The sequence below is a fragment of the Dioscorea cayenensis genome, unplaced genomic scaffold (assembly GCF_009730915.1).
Source record: "Dioscorea cayenensis subsp. rotundata cultivar TDr96_F1 unplaced genomic scaffold, TDr96_F1_v2_PseudoChromosome.rev07_lg8_w22 25.fasta BLBR01001245.1, whole genome shotgun sequence".
In the NCBI taxonomy this organism is placed as follows: Eukaryota; Viridiplantae; Streptophyta; class Magnoliopsida; order Dioscoreales; family Dioscoreaceae; genus Dioscorea; species Dioscorea cayenensis.
The window spans coordinates 14,680-35,156 of record NW_024087636.1 but is presented as its reverse complement, the minus strand read 5'-3'; the positions used below and the strand labels follow the sequence as shown (position 1 = coordinate 35,156).

General features: G+C 35.2%; 3 protein-coding genes across 4 annotated transcripts; all 3 read left to right on the top strand.

Annotated features, from left to right (window-relative positions):
- Positions 1-4,230: 4,230 nt before the first annotated feature.
- On the top strand, positions 4,231-5,846 carry LOC120255940. Its single transcript, XM_039263703.1, has 3 exons — positions 4,231-4,667; positions 4,775-4,962; positions 5,056-5,846. Exons 1-3 carry the CDS (start codon positions 4,231-4,233, stop codon positions 5,844-5,846), a joined length of 1,416 nt encoding a protein of 471 aa, XP_039119637.1.
- Positions 5,847-9,939: 4,093 nt separating this feature from the next.
- LOC120255942 (probable galacturonosyltransferase 6) lies at positions 9,940-18,072 on the top strand. 2 transcript variants are annotated; one of them, XM_039263707.1, is made up of 10 exons: positions 9,940-10,247; positions 10,332-10,387; positions 10,490-10,531; positions 10,661-10,787; positions 10,876-10,946; positions 13,364-13,596; positions 13,766-14,007; positions 14,092-14,123; positions 15,786-16,301; positions 17,406-18,072. In XM_039263707.1, exons 1-10 carry the CDS (start codon positions 10,133-10,135, stop codon positions 17,679-17,681), a joined length of 1,710 nt encoding a protein of 569 aa, XP_039119641.1. In that variant the 5' UTR covers positions 9,940-10,132; the 3' UTR covers positions 17,682-18,072. The 2 variants fall into 2 exon arrangements, with proteins under 2 accessions (XP_039119641.1, XP_039119640.1); XM_039263706.1 differs by having other exon boundaries at positions 13,766-14,123; positions 17,406-18,071.
- Positions 18,073-18,510: 438 nt separating this feature from the next.
- LOC120255943 (photosystem II reaction center W protein, chloroplastic-like) lies at positions 18,511-19,843 on the top strand. The gene is made up of 2 exons (XM_039263708.1): positions 18,511-18,665; positions 19,321-19,843. Exons 1-2 carry the CDS (start codon positions 18,578-18,580, stop codon positions 19,620-19,622), a joined length of 390 nt encoding a protein of 129 aa, XP_039119642.1. The 5' UTR covers positions 18,511-18,577; the 3' UTR covers positions 19,623-19,843.
- Positions 19,844-20,477: the final 634 nt, after the last annotated feature.

The window sequence follows — 20,477 nt, the reverse complement described above, 5'->3', positions numbered from 1 at the left end:
TTCCCCGTTTTCAGCTTTTTTTTTTATTTTTTTTATTTTAAAATATGGAAAACGGGAGAGTTCCTCCCGTTTTCATTTTTTTTAATTAAAAAATTATGAAAACGGGAGAGTTTCTCCCGTTTTCATAATTTTTTAAATTTTTTAATAAAAGAAAAAGGAAAACGGGAGAAACTCTCCCGTTTTCATAATATTTTTTTTTAAAAATGATGTAATTGCTGGCAGTTATGTCTTAAAAGAATTCTTTTTATATAATTAATTTTTTAATTAAAAAATAATGGTTGATATATATATATATATATATATATATATATATATATATTAACCTTTTATTTTTTAAAAAAAACTATGAATCTCGAAAAATATTAGAAATAAAATGGTCAAAGTTGCACCGGTAATTAATTAATACAAAATAGGATGGTTAAATCTACAATGGTAAGTAGTTAGTATAAAGTAGGACGGTCAAACATACACCGTTAGTAATTAGCACAAAGTAGGACTGTCAAACCTGCACTGGTTAATAATTACCACAAAGTATGACAATGAAAAGTGCAACGGTCAGTACTAAGCACCGGTCAGTACTTAGCACAAAGTAGATCGGTTAAACCTGCACCGGTCAGTAATTTGTATAAAGTAGTTAATTGGGACAAAGTAGGACTGTCAAACCTGCACCTGTCAGTGATTAGCACAAAGTATGTCGGTCAAACTTGCATTGGTCTGTAATTAGTTCAAAGTAAGTTGGTCAAACCTACACCGATCAGTAATTAGCACAAAGTAGGACAATCAAACTTGCACCTGTCAGTAATTAGTACAAAGTATGTCGGTCAGACCTACACCGGTCAGTAATTAACACAAAGTAAGACGGTCAAACCTGCACCGGTCAAGATTTCTAGCACAAAAGTAGGTCATCCCAACTCGCGATCGGTCAGTAATTAGTACAAAGTAGGTCACTCAAACCTCCACTAGTCAGTAATTAGTATAAAATTGATCGGTTAAAGCTGCACCGGTCAGTGATTAGCATAAAGTACACCAGTCAAACCTACACCACTTAGTGATTAGCACAAAGTAGGACAGTCAAACCTGCACCAGTTAGCACAAAGTGCGCCAGTCAAACCTACACCACTCAGTGATTGCGACAAAGTAGGACAATCAAACCTGCACTACTCAGTGATTGAGACAAAGTAGGATGACCAAACTTGCACTCGACCAAGACGAAGCACGCCCGATCAAACCCTCGCACCGCTCGATGATTAGGACAAAGTATGACGATCAAACCTCGCACTCAGCTTAGTACTTAGCACAAAATAGGTTGGTCAAACCTGCACCAATCAGTAATTAGGACGGTCAAACCTACAATGTTCATAAATGAAATTTTCACAATTCGAGCTCTTTATATAAACCAACATTAGTAGCCCATTTTCACTCTTGCACACTATTTACTCACTCACTCACCCCTACTTCTTCTTCTTGTTTTCAACAATGGCAGAGACTTCACTTGTATTGGTTTACTACAATGGTTCAATCATTGCTAGTGAAGAGACAATTATATTTTCGTCGGGGGATCAATCATATTTTTATGTCGAAGACGACATCTCGTACGAAAATTTAAAGAGATCCATTGAAGAAAGCATTAAGACTGCTGAATACCAAAGAGTTTCATGTATCAAATACCGGCTCCCAATTTCTTCAGGATCTGGTAAGATTTGCTATCGGTCATTCAAATTGCGTAATGACCGAGATGTTCGGATGATGTTCGACTGCCACAAAAGAAATCCATATATTGGCATTATTGAATTGTACGTGGAGTTCAGCGCTGCAACTTTCGAGGGTGCTCCTTCCCAACAACAAACCGCCTCAGATGACGAAGTTCAACGCAATTTGAGACGGGAGAGGATTTCATCACCATGCTAAGTTAATGAACCTGAACGGCTCTCTACGGAGTGGAGGACACAAGATGATCCACCACCCAATAATTATTTTACTAATTCACAACATCTACAAGGCGGAACAAGTTCTTTTCATGATACTCATGAAACTGAATTCGGTCAATATGGCCGATCCAGTGGAGACGATGAGGACGACGATGGTGACAGTTTTGGGGAAGACACTGAAGCAAGTGTTGATGACATTCAGTTAGAAGAATGTAATCTTGAAGACGTTCCAATTGTTAGGTAATATCGCAAAAATTAAATGACATTAAAAGGGCATGCGGAAGCAATAATATATTTGCGATATATATTCTAATTGTTTTAATGAGCACCGTGATTTAATTAAAAGGCCTAGAAAATTACCTCTTAATGATTTTCTTTCTTTTGATGCGCCGAACTTATCTCTTCGGATTGTCGTAGATCTCTTAGCGCCGAACGAAAGTTCCACGCCTCTAGATCACACGCCCGAATTAAGAGACAATCTCCTCTTCTTCTCCAAATAGCGGCTAGGGTTAGAGAGGAAGAGTGAGCTAGGGGATTTTCTCACTAGAGAATTAATTGAGTTTTTTCTATAGTTGGAGAGGAGTCATATTTATAGAAACTTCATAAAACATGATAAACATTATTCAATTATGAGTTCTATTCAAAATATGAACCTTCATAATATGATAAACATCATTCAATTATGAAGTTCTATTCTAAATATGAACCTTCATAATATGATAAACATTATCATAGAAGTTCTATTAGAAATATGAGTCCTAATCTAACTAAAATCACTTTTATCTTTGAGTCCTCATAATTTTGATTATCCATTCGACTCCATCAAATTTAAATCAAAATTTAAACTTAAAATAAAAACCCTAGAGTAATTTACAATTTCACTCATCCCATGAAGTAAAATTATAAATTGATAATTTTACCCCTGTACTCAAAACGAGACTGATTCTTTATCCCTTTAAGCGTGACTCCCTAGGTTTGTTCCGATTTGCAATGGGAGGATACCAAAGGACGTGGGTGACACCTAGCCAGCCCCGTGGCCCCACGTCGTAGCCCAATTGAACACGAATGAATAGATCATTATGAACCTTTCCGATTATAATTACCATATGTGTATAAACCTTTCGGTCTTGTATCCCAACCGAGTGAGAGCCATGGTAATTGTCAAACTCACTGAACTCGATCACATGCAAATAACTATAGTGGATTGAGATTACCAAACTACCCTTCGTGTCCCACACGATTAGTTTGACTGCCTTGGCCAAGGTCTTCTAATCTCACATACTTATAGTCGTATAGGATACTGACTCGTTTACTTCCGAGAGAATGAATTCTTTTTTGGTGATCACTCACAACTGCTACCTGGCGGATATAGTCGCACTTCGAGGTTGGCCCTACCAAAAGGTGAACTGAGCCTAACAACTCTAGTAATAGACTAGACGTCACAAGTACATTGTGATCATGATACCTCAGGTCTAAGGTTCACTCATATGATCATAACCAACAATCCCAATCATTGACTGTCAAAGAGTAAAACCCATGTGATTGGATTGTTGCGAGTCATGTTCGAATGCACCAATTCCCAATGATGCATTTATGGCATATACTCCCACTCTTCCATAGTGTTCAACTAGCACTCTTTGTCAAAAGTATATGTCATACAAATCCTTATGAACCTTTAATACCCAATTAAAGGTTCTCCGATTTGCGAACTATTTAAGTGTATAAGTACCAAACCCTTCTAGTGCTCTCCTCTTTATTCCACAAAGAGTAGAAGTTTTAACTTAATATACATGGACTATGATATTCAAAACTAATTATAATGTCATCACAAGATTTATATAAACATCAAAATAAATGCTTACTAAATAAGAATGTATAATACAAGTATCATCGTTGGCATTCGAGGGCATAATCCTAACACCAATGACCAGCCATAATTTCATGATAGCACCAATGGAGCCTCCAGCACATATGCGACCCTTGATTTGGAAGCAATGTCCGCACAAGAATTTTCGGAGTACCTTTTATTGTATGCCGACACATTAACTGGAACAACGACAAATGGAGATCTTTATGTAGGCATGAGGTTTCAAAGCAAAGATGATGCTGTGACCGCAATTAAGCATTACTGCTTACTTAAATCTTTCAAATACAAAGTTATTGAGTTTGATCCGACTCGATACTCCGGTAAATGTAAGTCATATGGCGATGGGTGCAATTGGAGGGTTCGCGCATCCTACAGCAAGCGGATACAGTTTGGGAAATTACAAAGTACACTGGGCCTCACATGTGTTCATCAGCAATGATCTCGCAGGATCATTCGAAGCTGGATTCAAATATGATTTGTCGTCAAATACAAGCACTAGTCCAACAGCAACCAAGCATCAATGTATCGGTTTTAATAGCGGAGATAAAAAATCGATACGGATACACAACGACATATAGGAAAGTATGGACAGCTAAGCAAAAAGCAGTTGAAGCAGCATTTGGCAATTGGGAGGAGTCCTACAACGAATTACCAAGATGGTTATCAGCGTTGCAACAGTTTGTTCCTGGGACAATAGTTGATCTTGAGACCCAGCCAGCATACGATGGACCTTACCTGGTACGTGATGCTCAAATCTTTCATAGAGTTTTTTGGAGCTTCTCCGCCTGCGTGGAGGCTTTTAAATATTGCAAACCGGTCATCCAGATAGATGGCACCATATTTATGGCAAATACAAAGGCACTTTGTTGTTGGCAATCGCACAAGACGGTAATAAAAATATCCTGCCAATTGGTTTTGCCATCGTCGAAGGAGAAACGTTAGGTGCATGGTTTTTCTTCTTGCGCAACTTACGTTCCAGTGTAACACCACAACAAGGAATATGCTTTATATCTGATCGCCATGGATCCATCAAATCAGCTTTTAGATCACTTGGCCGTGAGATGAGTGCTCCTCATGCGTACCATGTTTACTGCATTAGACATATCTCGGCCAATTTCATGCGTCGTTTCAGAAACAAAGAAATGCAACGGATAGTTGTCAATATTGGCAAGTTATAAGATTAACTTTTTTTTTTAATCTAACTCTTACGTTGTTGTTAATTATTGAATTTATCTTAACTTTTTAAGTTCACTGTTGCAGGTTATTTGCAAACCATTCAAGATTTTAACTATTGGTATGGTTTACTACGGGACAACGATGAAGAGGCGACGAGATGGTTGGATAACATACCGCGGGAGAAGTGGGCTCAAGCGTTCGATAAAGGAGGGAGAAGGTATGATCACATGACAACCAACTTCGCAGAATGTGTTAATTTAGTGCTTAAGGGAACAAGAAACCTTCCTATAACAGCTATGGTTAAATCAACATACTTCCGACTTGCGGAGTTGTTTCTGAGAAAAGGTGTACAGGCACAAGCTCAGATCGCATCAGGCCTTATCTTCTCAGAATCACTAATGAAGGCAATCCAAGAAAATCAACAAGTAGCGTCCAGCATTTATGTACGTCAATTCGACCGTGAAGAGAAGTCATTCATGGTAGATGAGATGTCACCCCCGCAATATGGGAGACAATCTAGCACTTTTCGCATCAACCTAAGATCACATTGGTGCGATTGTGGTGCTTTTCAGACGCTACATTTTCCATGTCGACATGTCCTTGCAGCATGCTCGCATATTCGTCTACACTGGGAGGAGTATGTTGACAATGTGTATAGGCTTCAAACAGTTTTTAAGGTATATCGTAAAGAGTTTGAGCCAGTATCAAATGAGGGATATTGGAACCCTTATAATGGTCCACGTCTACGTCCTAATATTATGATGAGAAGACCGACGAAAGGAAGACCAAAATCTACAAGGATTCATAACGAGATGGATATTAGGGAAGATGTTCAGCGAAAACGTCGTGGTTCATGTCGAAACGAAAGGACATAGTCACCGAAATTGTCCCAACATTGCCGGTTCAAGTAGTCGGTCGTAATATACTCTAAATGTCTTTTTCGTTGTAATGTTTTAATGATGTAAGCCTTCCATATAATTATAACATGCAATGAGTTATCATTAAAGCCTTTTGTTAAAGCATATGAAGATAAAACATATGCAAAGAAAAAGTAAATTTAAAAAAATACACAACATAGAACATCAAGCAAAATAATATTACAGACAGTTTTGCGCAGACAATAAAGAAAAACAACAACTAATACAAGAGTCTACTGTACCGTCTATGCTGCTACCTCTTAGTAAAACATTGAGGTGGGTGGATATCTCTGTCGGGCAGTCCCCGTGGCCTAGGTCTTCGTACTTGCTCGGCTAGCGGGTCATCATCAGATGATTCATCCGAATCGTGTATTGCTGAGGCTGGAGTGTTCAGGTTCGCAGCAAATTACGAAGGGTTTGGGGGTGATTCCCAGTCTTGTTGCCGAAATGAAGTTGAATGACTAGATTGTCTGCGTTCCATAGGTGGATGATGAGGTTGACATTCAAATAAATTCCGCACAAAGTCCATCCCGAAATCAACCGAGTATCTACTAGGCTCAACTGGAGGAAATCCATGGAGATGAGATGATCTAGTAACGTTGATATCATCTGATGAGTGAAATGATTGGTACCCTTCGTGATGTGGGTGTCGAGGAATATGTGCCTCGTCGTGTTCGGCTCGAGAACTATGCCGATGACGTCTTCGTACAGGAGGACTCGGTCGTGGCACATCTACAACCACTGTTGGAAATGCTCTAAGGGGCGCTGGAAGAGTGTTCCTTCTCGTACGAGGATCCAACAGGTCCTGATCTGTCGATAAAAATAGTATGGTATTAGTCGTATACCAGTCATAATATTCCACCGACATTGATTTATTCCCGGCAGGAACATGGAGGCTGAGGCAACGTGACGCTCTATCTCTCCAGTATCCAATCCATCTTCCGTGCATCAATGCCCAATTTGTGTCAATTCTGCCATGAAGATCATGATCATGGGTCGGTCCAATGCAAACTAGATCGAGAGGAACACCTTGGGCGAAGCCAAATTGTCTTGTCACTCGATCTGTTTGATGCCACTCAACAACTTCGAAGCAAATCAATGATGTAAATGCAGTCCATAAAGGTCTGTCTGTGAAAATGTCATGTGGCACTTGTGCGATTATCTCGTTCGAATCATAAGGCCGCCATATAAACTGTTCAAAATTATTTACCAAATAATCAATGATTATTAATACCTAAAATATGTGTATGAATTATCAGTTTTTTTAACAACATTACCTGTTGCATCTCCAACCGATCTAGTAGCTGCCTATATATCTTCACATTGTGCTTGTTGCTATGGCTATCATCATCCACTTCAATGTGCGCCCACCTGAAAAATGAGAATGAATTATAATTTCAATGTATTATAATTAAGTGTAAAATGAATCATCAATTTAATTTGCTCTCACCTATAAGCCAGAGGAAAGGATACGATAGCAAGGGTTCGAGGGGATATACTTGAAATCCTGTACCATGCCCATGATTGAAGTAATATCATAGATCCACTGATATTTTTCATATCCTTGTTGGATGCACGACATAAAGACCTGTACAGGGTTGCTAGACATGCTGAACCCCAACTGTATCTTCCTGCTTCTGTAAAATCCCTCAAAAGTGGTAACCACTTTAGATGAACCCTGTTCTGAGACATATTTGGCATGAGGACACAACCGATAAGCCTTAGGATATGGCACGTGCATAACATTCTATCTGTCGTTGACCTACATCGTATGACAGCATGCCAAATGTTTCCTCAAGCCACGTTAGAGTTATACTCTGACCTTTCCTTTGCTCCGCCGATGGGACCACTCCGAGCAACTCTGCACAGACAGCACTTCCTAAGCGGGAAGTCTGCCCGATGACTTTGTGGCCGTTAATCGGTAAGCCAAGCAATAGTGCCACATTTTCCAACGTGATTGTTGTCTCACCGCATGTAAGGTGGAATGTGTGTGTTTCGGTCCGCCATCTCTCCACTAATGCGCTCACAAGAGCGGCATCAATTCGGAAATTAAGAATTTGAGCCGCATGATAGAACCCGGCTTCTCTTAAAAGACCTAAGATTTGTGGAGGAGGCTCTGCAATAAACACATGTCTGCACCTAAGAACCCGATCAGGCTGTAGAAAGTTATAAATTAATCAATTTCATATTAAATGGAAAAATAAAATAGGTTGACTTGAAAAAATATAAGACACGAAAAAATCATAAATCCGAATATATGCTATCGAAAAATTAAATATGATTGAAGAGTAAACCATAAACATTGGTGCCCTATAATATACTAGGTTATCTAAATAAACATGCTTCAGCCATAATGTAACAATTATTAATACAATAAAAAATTAACCTAATAATATACTAGGTTATCTAAAATAATGACTTAATACAATTATTAATAAAAAAAAGCCTAATAATATATTAGGTTATCTAAATAAATATGCTTCAAGGTTAATATAACAATTATTAATACAATAATTAATTATGACATAATAAAATTATTCATAAAACCTAATGACATAATACAATTATTAATAATAAACAAAATTACCTAAACATGTAGTGGGTTATCTAATTAAACATGATTGGGGTGCTAATAAGATAATTATTAATACGATTAATAATTATGACATAATATAATTATTAATATAAAATAATGACTTAATACATTTATTGATAAAAAATAACCGAATAATATACTAAGTTATCTAAATAAACATTCTTCGAGGTTAATATAACAATTATTAATACAATAATTAATTATGACATAATAAAATTATTCATAAAACCTAATGACATAATACGATTATTAATTATAAAAAAAATTACCCTAAAAATATAGTGGGTTATCTAATTAAACATGATTGGGGTGCTAATAAGATAATTATTAATACGATTAAGAATTATGATATAATATAATTATTAATATAAAATAATGACTTAATACAATTATTAATAAAAAATAACCAAATAATATACTAGGTTATCTAAATAAACATTCTTAGCGGTTAATATAACAATTATTAATACAATAATTAATTATGACATAATAAAGTTATTCATAAAACCTAATGACATAATACGATTATTAATAATAAAAAAATTACCCTAAAAATATAGTGGGTTATCTAATTAAACATGATTGGGGTGCTAATAAGATAATTATTAATACGATTAATAATTATGACATAAAAAATTATTATGTGAAACTAATGTCTTAATATAATTATTAATAAATAATTAATTTCAAAGTTATCTAAGTATACAAAAATATTACCTTTTCCGACAAAATAGATGAAATGTGATCACTCTGTAATCTTAAGAACGCCATCGAAAATTATCAATGAAATCCCGTGACACGTGTAAGTAGAAAAACACCCGCACAATTAGACTCGAAGTAAGATTAAAATAGGAGAAAATGAGAATAGAGGAGATAGTATGAAGTGGGAAGTGGGAATTATATAAAAAAATAATAATAAAATAATTCAACGGATAAATTTATATCCGTTACTAAAGGCTATTACTCAGTGTTCTTGTTTTTACTTTTTTTAATAAAAGCATGGGTGAAAAAGCCAAGGAGTGAAGACTTGATGAACTTATCTTTTTATTTTTTTGATTCTCTTTCAAAAAAAAAACACAACAATCAAGGACAAGAGAGTATCTGTTTCAAGCTTTTAATAAAAATAAATTAAAGGAAAACATGAGAGTTTCTCCGTTTTCATTTTTTTAATTAAAAATTTATAAAAACAGTTCTCCCGTTTTTTATATTTTAAAATAAAAAAAAGTTTGAAAATGGAGAAAATTTTACCGTTTTCCACCACGTGCTTATTTTGGTAAATAATCCCAAACATGTGAAATTTAGTAAATATATTTTTTTTAATATTTAAAAAAAAAAGCCAACAACAAAAAAGAAACGATAATCAAAATATTTAAATAAATAAACCATTTATATAATAATAAATAATATATAAATATATAAATATTCTTTCCTTGTTTGGTTGTTCACACCCCCGTTCACATTGCTGAGCTTTTTTTCCCTCTCTCACCGGAAACCAAGTCATCGAAAACATTCACTCTCCACCTTCCTTCCCTTCTCCTTCCTTCTTGATCTCCATCCCATGAAACCCTAATCCTAGCTCTAATCCTGCAAATGCCCGTTCCTGCTGTGGCGAAGGAGCAGTGTGAGGACGAACAACGGCCGGCGATCCATGTTTCATCGACAGAAACGCTCACGGGCGCTGATCCTTGCCCTTCTCTGCGTCTCCGTCTTCGCCCCCGTCGTCTTCATCTCCACCAAGATCTTGGATTTCACGCCCTCCCTCGGTGCGCTTGACCCGTTTACATTATCCGTCTGATTCATTGTTTCCATTTTTTTTTTAATGCTTTGTGTGTGTCTTTTTTACGCAGAGAAAGAGGAGTTCTTTGATGACTCATCTGGGATCGTGAGGAGTTTCTCTCCGCCAGTATGTTTTTCTTATTGTTTTTTCTTTAATTTTATGGATTTATGGATTAAAGAGTTGATTTTTTTTTGTTTGTTTGTTTTTTTGGGGTTTTTGTCAATGCAGAAGCTATCTGCTGATTCTCTGAAAGTTAATTCAATAAAAGAGGTTTGTATTTCGGATTTATAGATTGAAGAAGCTCTGAAGATTTAGTTTTGTTTCATTTTGTTTTGTTTGTTTGTTTGTTTTTTTTTTTAATGGATGGGTTATTTGGTTCTTTGTGTTGATTTAACTAAGGATTTAGGCCATGGATTAAAAGAACCTGAAGGATTTGTTTTCAAGGATAAGGATTTTCATAATATTGGCAGTAGCGGGAATGCTTCTACTGTGAATCCACCCACTTTGGATGGCAAATTGAATGCAGGTGATTGCTCTTCATCTGTCCCCTTTTTCTTTTTGTAATTTCTTGTTGGTTACTGGTCTGGTTTGTAATCATTCTTTCTGTATTGAAGGTGTCCAGAATAGAAATGGCATTGGCAGAGAGCTGCAGAAGCAAAATGGATCAGCATCTGTTCGAGACAGAGTATGATGCTTTTGAATGTTTTCAAATTAAAGTTTCATTATTGCATATCTTATAATTCAAGTTGTCTGTGCTGGTTATTATTAATTTATTAGAATTATTTATCAGTTGCTAAAATTGTGACATGCTCAACCCAATGAAAGTAACTGAAAACATGAATTAAAGAGTCTTAGTTGTTAAAAATGGTAGAAACCAGATTTTTTTTTATCTGCCCTACTTTACATATAGAAGAATCTAATGTCTTTTCTGTGTCAAATGGACCAAGGAATATTTGAATGAACACTGGAGTGTATGTTATTTGGCATTTGGTTATGAATCTAGTGTCATTATTGTGAAGATCCAATTAAGCTTTCCATGATTTAGACCCTAGCAAAAATTAGCATTCATAATTCTGTTTTTCTAAATATGGATAAAGATCATTTACGTCATGTATTGGAGGTGGATCTTCTCCTTCCTGTACTTTGCAGCTTAAGCAATTACTTTGCATATACGGTTATTTTCATTTTCCAATCTAATACCTTTATGGACAGTTTTTGTTTTCATTTTTTGGTATAATTATTTTATCATCCATGAATCGACCCAACCATTGTTAATCCCTTTAACCTTGGGAAACCTAGTGTTACTTGTCTCTGGAGTAGCCATTGTCATTCTGTATCTGAAATGCAATGATAAGCCTTCACCAATTGAAAGATGGATCTATATGTTAGCTTCTCTGAGAGAGTGTTTACTGGGTGATTTCCTACAACCTCCAACAAAACACCTCAAGATTATTTGGCCAACATTTTTTCTTAACAAAGTTTAATTATTTAAATAGATATATTTAGTAATTAATTTATAAATTTTTTTAATATTAATAATCATCTATATTAACTAGAAAAATAAATTTCTTAAAATATTTTGATTAGGATTGATTAAGTCCGTTTGGTGAACTCTATATAAAACTTTTCCCTTGAAAACAATTTTAAAAAAAATCCCCAAACCCAAACTATTATCCTCCAACCAAACACCACCTGAATGATTTGACGATCATCATCAAAGCTTTATGAATGGAAGTTGTATCACACTTGTCTTCATCCATCTTTTCCCACCCGTGTTGAACTTCTTTCCTAACTGCATATAGGAAATAGAAATATTTAGCTCATAATTTTACTGTTGGTATTGTCCACCTTGCTATCTAGTGACTTTCTTTACAAATTAGATTGTTATTTGTCGAATTTTATTGGAATCCTTCATAATTTATGCACTTGTTTTAATTGTATTATTGAAGTCTTAATTATAGTGTAAGTTCAGTTAAAGATGGCCTGCCACCCTCTGATATGGAAATTGCAAGTTAAGCCACTTAACTTGCACTAATTATGGAAAAATTGTGCTTATTGTGTTAGTCTCTCAAAGGTTCAATAACTCATATACCAAATCAACCTTAAAGCTCAACGTCATCATTAGTGCCTATGAAGTAAACTATCATATGTTGTGCACTAGTTAAATTTTTAACTATAATGGTACTTTGTCGAGGTTAGTGAAATCTAAGCTGCTTGGGATGTTAAATTTTAGTATGTAGACTCTGTACACACCTTTGCCTACTTCATTTCCTATCTGAAAATTTTCAAATTTAGGAAACTGTCATGTTTGAAAAACAGAAAACCTTACCTCGATCTTCTACTTTTAGCTACCTTTTCCGACCTGAGCTCTTCCAGTGAGATCTGATAGTGTCTGTTTCAGCTCTGCATGAGACTTGTATATGCTAAAGGAATAAACTGAGGGAAGTTTCCAACCCAGTTCAATTTACATTTTTAAGTCATATTTCCCTTCTAAGGCCCTTTGCTTGACCCATTAAAGAATCGGTTGGATCTCAGTCATAACCAAACCAGTTCTTTTTTTTGGTTGACCATGGGCCAATACAATATCAGTTGTTATATACAATACCTAAAGTTTATACCATGCTTAATTATAAAAACATGATGTAAAAAGATTGATTGCCCTTTCTAATTTATGACAGATAAGAAAATAATGGTTCTTATTGTGTTAATGTAGATGCTTTGGCCTGATTTCTATCTAAAATATTCAGGTTCTTTAGGTTGATGAGCAAAATAAATCTAAGTCAACTGGTGGAACAAAAAAAGAAAAACCTTAGAAGAGTAGAAATCAAAATGCCAACAAAAAATGAACCTTTTGGTTTCTAGTTGGCCTCAAACTCAACTATTTTTTTTTAGAAAAAACACTTGGTTTGTCCAATAGTTTTTTGTTCTTGGTGAATAAGTTCTTGGCTACGTTTGGGTTGGGGATGAATTGATGAATTCCAGGAAGGGTGGTGGAAATGTTCAGATAATATGTTACTACCTCCATTTGCAATTTTTAAGGATGCTTAGTGAAGTGTGTCTACTTTTTATTTAATGCTTAATTTGATGATGCCATGGATGTAGGTTGAAGGTCTAGCTAATGAGTCAACTGTTGAGCAAAAAAACAAACGTCAACCTCACCCAGTTATAGATGAGAAGGTTAAAACGATGGAGGATATGCTAATTATGGCCAAAGCGTACCTGCATTTTGCCCCAGCAAGCAGCAATTCCCGATTGGTGAGAGAACTGAAGTTACGGATAAAGGAGATAGAAAGGGTGGTTAGTCAAGCAAACAAAGATTCCGATTTATCTAGGAGGTGAAGTTCTTACTTAGTATCTGTATTTGTCAAACATTAATTTGAAAATCTGAACATCTATGCCCATAGGAAATAAAATATGAGAACTGATAAACAAATGTAGGGGGATGAAATTTATGTGATTTGCCAATTGTGCTATTCTCCCTAATGGGTTAGAAAATTTTTTTAGTGCTCTGCAGAAAATGAACGCCATGGAAGTTTCTTTGTCTAAAGCCAGCAAGGCTTACCCTGATTGCTCTGCTATGGCATCAAAATTGCGTGCTATGACGTACAATACTGAGGAACAGCTCTGGGCCCAGAAGGGTCAAGTATCATATCTTACACAGCTTGCTGCAAGAACCTTTCCTAAAGGCCTTCACTGTCTTTCCATGAAACTCACTAGCGAGTACTTCAGTCTGCAGTTTGAGGAGCGTGAGTTCCCTAGGAGACAAAATGTGCAAAATCTGAATCTTAATCATTATGCAATTTTCTCTGACAACATACTTGCTTGTGCAGTTGTTGTGAATTCTACTGTCTCTACATCTAAGGTAAGAAATTCTCACCATCCTTCCTTCTGTGCTATATGGATTACAAATATTTTTCCCAGTGCAAAGTGTCTTCTGTTTGATTCCTTTCATATTTGCAATTTGTGACTATTAAAAATTACATCTAATATGCAATCTGCCTTTACAACATTTCCGCTTGGTGCTTTCTTTTGTAGTAATTTATTTTATGGCATGTAGGTTCTTTGTTCTATAATTCATGTGCATTCCCAACCATGGATCGAATATGTGCCTTCATCAAGATTTGTGTGTTTACACATGGCTCCTGAGTTTATTTAAAGGTTTCAATTTGGTGTGTGTGTATTTGCCTGAGCATTATCACCACTTAAGCTATTATATTTTAGTATTGTTTGAAAAACTAGAAGATTCTTCATGGGTCACCCACCAAATATGTTGAGCAAATATTTTCCTAGTTGTATGAAGTAAAACTAAAACTGAACATACATGTTACTTCTAGTTTGCTAAAGCTTTTTTAATAGCCGTGTAAAGTTTAGTTACAGATACGATATCCAACTTAAAAGGGTCATAGGCAAAACATTTTACAGAAAAGAATCGCTTAAACAATTGGTTTGCAAAAGTGGTTCTAGTGGACATGTGATAAATTCCATTTTGCACTTTTAATTTGAAATGAAAGTGGGGTGATGAGGCACTACTGTCATTCATATTTGCGACACTAAGCAGCATCGCCCTACACTTGGTGTATGGTACTCATTGAATGGTGTTTCAAATGCTGATTTTGTCCCTTGTTTTCTAAGTTTTGATGTGGTTTGAGCTGATTTGCGTTTGACAGCTACCATTCATATTTGTGACACTAAATAGTATTGCCCTACTCTGGGGATATGGTACTCATTGAATGGTGTTTCAACTGCCGATTTTGTCCCTTGTTTTCTAAGTTTTGACATGGTCTGAGTCGATTTGTGTTTGACTACTACCATTCATATTTGTGACACTAAATAGCATGGCCCTACTCTGGTCATATGGCACTCATTGAATGGTGTTTCAAATGCTGATTGTGTCACTCTTTTTCTAAGCTTTGACATGGTTTGAGCTGATTTGCTTTTGGAATGTCAGTCTTGGGCATTCTTCGGTGAGCTGGTTGGACAAAAAAGGAGGATCTCTGCCTGCCTTTTGGCACATGCAGGAATGATGAAATAGGGAATATTTTGAAGTTTTCCTTAAATTAGGGTCAGCCACAATATTTATACATAATATTATTACATACACCTGTATGTATTAATATTTTTGGATTCTTTGAAATGTTTTCAAAATGTATTTCCAACTTTTTCTCTGTACATATGTTTGTATGCTCATGTTTTTTTGTTTTTTCTTGTTCTTGATTGACCAATTGTTGTCTGATAAGCAAAGAATTACATTTTAAGTGCTCATTTCTTGGGCTTATCTTCTCCCTATGGCACAAATCTTCACTGCTTTGTTGACTATTGTTTGACTGATGTTTGTCTGGTTTTATATCAAGGCATTTTTCGGGATACCATGAATATTTCCAGTTTATAGTTTTTTCACCTAGCTTTAGTTGTGATCAGCATTTTTTGATAACAATCAATCCTTATTTTTCATAATACGAACTTTCTCATTTATTGGTTTTCAAGTTTTGTATTGAAATCTTCTCTGTTATCATCTCAATTTCAGGAACCAGAAAAGAATGTCTTCCATGTGGTGACTGATTCTGTAAATTTTCCTGCAATGATGATGTGGTTCTTGCTGAACCCCCCTGGTCAAGCCACAATTCATATACAGAATTTTGAAGATTTAAAATTTTTGCCATCTGATTACAGTTCAATGTTAAAGCAACAAGGCTTGCGAGACCCAAGATTCTCTTCACCTCTTAACCATCTTCGTTTCTACTTGCCAGAGATCTTCCCTTATCTGAATAAGATTTTGTTTCTCGACCATGATGTGGTAGTTCAAAGAGATCTGAGAGGGTTGTGGAATTTAGATTTGAAAGGAAAAGTAAATGGAGCAGTCGACATTTGTAGAGGGGAGTCATCTCATCGTTTGGAAACACTAGTTAATTTCTCAGATCCAATTATTGCAAAGAACTTTCACCCCAAGAAATGTATATGGGCATTTGGAATGAATATGTTTGATCTACAGGCATGGCGTCGACATGGGTTATCAAGAGTATATAACAAATGGCTTCAGCTGGTAAGTAAACACCTTATGTATGTTTGGCTGGTCATTATTTTCCATTAGCAAAACTGGATTTAATTATATTACAAAAGTAGCTTATACAAACACATTACTGTGCTCGTAGATTGCGAAGTACTAATTTTTACAACTAGTTAACATATTGTAGATAACAGCTCATGATGCTGGGGTAAATTTTTTAGTAGGTCACTAAACTTTGGTTCATTTTCACTTTGATCACTGAACTTCAATTTGTATCAATTTGATCACTCAATTTTAATTTGATTTCACTGGGTTGTAAATCAAGGGATTTCGACCTCCAAATGAATGATGTAGCTGTTTTTCGATGACATGGACACCTCTAATAGACTTAATAATGTGTCATGGGGAAGACTGATTTAGATTTTTAGACAGCCATGTAATCAATTAGGGGTTGAAATTCTTGATTTATTATCGGTTGAAATCAAATTAAAGTTAAGTGATCAAATTGATACAAATTGAAGTTCGGTGATCAAAGTGAAAATAAACCAAAGTTTAGTGACCTACTAAAAAATTTACCCCATGATGCTGTAATGATTATTGATTTTTAAAATTATGATTTATGCTGAGATGTACATCACTGAAAGGGAATTATAGCTGCTGCTAGACAATGTGTTTTCTTGCACCTAGATGCAAGTTCCATGCCTAAAGGCTTGTGAGCATAATATTTTTACTGCCTTACATCTTGCTTTAAGATACAAATCTCTTTGCATATCCCTAATGTCTGTGCGTGTGTGTATATATGTATAGTGAAAAAGTTTTTAAGGATTTTAAAAACCGTTAATCACAGATTATCATATAAAGCTTGTCATTTGATAATAATTGCAGTGGTATTTATTTAGTGAGTAATGAGACAATTCTATTCTTAATTTTAGTATTTTAAATTATCAGTTCAATGTACTATCTTTATTGGGAATTACACTTCTTTTCCTTCTGGTTTAATGCAAATAAATGTTAGCTTGTGTCGGCGCAATGCATTTAGATCTTAAACATTTCAATCGATCTCTGGAATAACATTTTGTCTTTCCAAGCGGAAGGAAAATAGTTGGATCATCATTATTAATTGCATCCATGGGTTTGCAGGGGAAACGAAGGCAGTTATGGAAGGCGGGAAGTTTACCATTAGGCCAACTTATCTTCTACAACCAAACAGTGGCTCTCGGCAGGCAGTGGCACGTACTTGGTCTTGGCCTTGATTCAATCATCGGAAAAAGTGAAATTGAGAGAGCTTCAGTCATACACTATGACGGAAACTTGAAGCCGTGGCTTGACATTGCTATTGGAAAGTACAAAAGTTACTGGACAAAATTCCTGGATTACGACAACACATACTTTCAACAATGCAACATTCATGGATAGTAATAATTGGCAGCGGTTGACGATAACGTACTCTTGCATCGATTGATTTTTAAGTGTTTGATACCGTCAGCTTCGCTGGTTTCCTCATGATCTCTCATGTAAATTCACCTTGAAAATTCACCCATTTTTTCATTGCCTCATAGTCTTCATATAGTTCAGTATTTTTCAACTAACCCACTACTAATAAGAGTTGTCTGTGGGTGATTGTTAGCCAAATTTGTTGTGGGACAATATTGTTCAATTAGTTTGATGTTCATTAATGGATCAAACTAAAAACAATTAGGAACATTCTTGTGTCTGTCTTGAGGTCAAATTTCTATGTTTTTTTTCCTGAAATTTCTTGTCCAGATCCAGTGTATTTCAAGATGAATGTTTCAGACGGGTGTTGATTAAACCCACCTAGAGTGTTTATTTATTTATTAATCATTTTATTCATAAATATCAACATTTGAACTCCCAATGTTCGAGTTAGGAGGGTTCTAAGAGCGTTAATGACCTTTGCCAAAAGATTTTTCTATTAAAAAAAAGTTAAAAATAGTTTTAAAATTTCAGATATTTTATTGTTTTAAAATAAAAATAACTGGATCTCAAATATGTTAAAACCTATGTATAATGGAGTCCTAACAATCCCCAAAAACAGTAATAAAAAATATACTAAACATTTTTAGCAAGCTTTCAAGCATGTATCAAACTTTAAAGATGAGATATTGCACACGCGTAAAACGCTGATTGGTTTACACGAGGATTGAGTTTGCCACAAGCTCAATACATCCACCAATCAAATGCATGCATGGACCCATGGCCACAAGCTCCCTTCTCATACTTCCTCCTCTTTCTATGCTCCATTTAAAATCAAATGAACTAGTCCAAGACCTCTTTTCATCTTCAACACATCCATGGCCACCACTCTCACCACCCCAACCTCCATTGTAACCCGGACAGCTGCCTGGGCTGTGGCCACACCAAAGGCTGCACCAGTTCTCGGTATAATTCACTCATTTATTCTTTATTTATTAGAGATAATCAAAATATTTTAAAATTATTATTGCTTCAAATAGTGTATAATATCAGTGTGCTAATTAATTATCTATAAAATATTTTGTTATTTTGAGTCTTCGGCATAAGACATTCTTTTTTAATGCAAATTATTAGATTGCGAGACCAAGATATTAATATTATAGGTTTAAAAAATTTTGTTTCTTCTATCATCAACAAGATGTATAAAATATTGTTCATAAACACAAGTATTAGAGACAATGCCATTTATTACATAATTATTATTAGTTTGAGAATAAGATTTGTTTACATGAATTATTAGTAATATTCATTTTATGTCTCTTATATAAATATAAGTTTTAAATACGAAATATTTATCGAGCGAGATCAAAATTTGAAAATTTATTATTATATTGATAATTTTGTTTTCTACCAAAGATCGAACCTCATGTCCTACACAAGGTGAGGGCACGTGGGTCGGCGTTGAGTTTTACTTCTCACATGTGTATGTTTCTGAGTTCTAGTGCTCGTCGCCTTTTTTTTAAAAAAAAAAAAAAATTTGTTTTCTCCTTCATTTTTATGATTTCTAGTGATAATGTACTAAATCTCAAAGAACCTGTGTATGTATAATTTCTACATGCAGGACTTGGGCAGATGAAAATGAGGGGTGGTAGAGTGAGATGCTCATCGGAGACGAAGACAACGGGACCGACGATGGGGATGGGTGCGGCGTTGCTGGCAGCTGCCGGAGTGATGAGCGTGTCGAACCCGGTTCTCGCACTTGTCGATGAGAGGCTAAGCACAGAGGGTACAGGGCTGAGCCTTGGCCTTAGCAACAATTTTCTTGGATGGATCCTTCTTGGTGTGTTTGGGCTCATTTGGTCACTCTATTTTCTCTACACATCCACCCTTGAAGAGGATGAGGAATCTGGTCTTTCTCTTTAATTTAAGAGCTACATCATCATCATCATCATCATCATCATGTATGTCTGTGTGTGCGTGTGCGTGTGCGTGTGGAGAGGAGGTACATGAAGAGTTTTATGTCTTTGTGTTTGGGATTAGTTTGTGACAGTTGATGTCCATTATAGAAACTGTTTATGGCATTGTAGCTATTTTCATGGTGTCGATTAGATGATAATGATTACAATGTTGATTTTTTGGTTCAATTAATTTAAAATATCTGATTATTTTAGGGCACACCCGGGTTAACTATGCTTGTTGCATTTAAAATTTTTTTTTTAGATTAAAAAAAATTTAAAAAAATTAATTTGTTTTTTAAAAATTAAAACTTATGATTATTTTATGAGAAAATTTTTATATGCACTAGAATAGCTAGAAACCTCATATTTGCTTTTATGCATGTGTGCATATATTTTATACCACATTTGTAGGTGTTTATATATTTTATGGGTAAAATTTATATTAAAAATCCTATAATATTTGGCTTTAACTTAAAAGGTGTTTGGTTAGATGTAATTAGAAATGCAATGGATTTTTAGTTCCAGTGTAGTTGAAAATTTGTGTATTTGAATATACATGAGGAGTTGAATCTAGTCTTTGATTAGATGTATTTAGAGTAAAAAATGATCTCACCGATACGATTCCATGGTAGTTACAACAGAATTGAGATGTGGCTCATTCTCACATTTTAGGTTGCCTCAATTTAGTGTTTTTTTTTAAAAAGTAACCATCTTTTAATGTAATTACCAACCTATTTCTATATTATACAATAAATAAAAAAACAAAATTTATAAATCTTTGGCTTAGAATGAGCCACGTGGTTCCGTGGTAGTTACCAGG

Bases quoted from the DNA above. Each gene is read 5' to 3' on its own strand.
- LOC120255940 (XM_039263703.1), top strand. From the start codon at position 4,231: ATGATCTCGCAGGATCATTCGAAGCTGGATTCAAATATGATTTGTCGT. The intron at 4,668-4,774 runs GCAATCGCACAA...CTTACGTTCCAG, and splicing joins ACAAAGGCACTTTGTTGTTG to TGTAACACCACAACAAGGAA. The intron at 4,963-5,055 runs GCAAGTTATAAG...TCACTGTTGCAG, and splicing joins ACGGATAGTTGTCAATATTG to GTTATTTGCAAACCATTCAA.
- LOC120255942 (XM_039263706.1), top strand. From the start codon at position 10,133: ATGTTTCATCGACAGAAACGCTCACGGGCGCTGATCCTTGCCCTTCTC. The intron at 10,947-13,363 runs GTATGATGCTTT...CCATGGATGTAG, and splicing joins CAGCATCTGTTCGAGACAGA to GTTGAAGGTCTAGCTAATGA. The intron at 16,302-17,405 runs GTAAGTAAACAC...ATGGGTTTGCAG, and splicing joins ATAACAAATGGCTTCAGCTG to GGGAAACGAAGGCAGTTATG.
- LOC120255943 (XM_039263708.1), top strand. From the start codon at position 18,578: ATGGCCACCACTCTCACCACCCCAACCTCCATTGTAACCCGGACAGCT. The intron at 18,666-19,320 runs GTATAATTCACT...TTCTACATGCAG, and splicing joins AAAGGCTGCACCAGTTCTCG to GACTTGGGCAGATGAAAATG.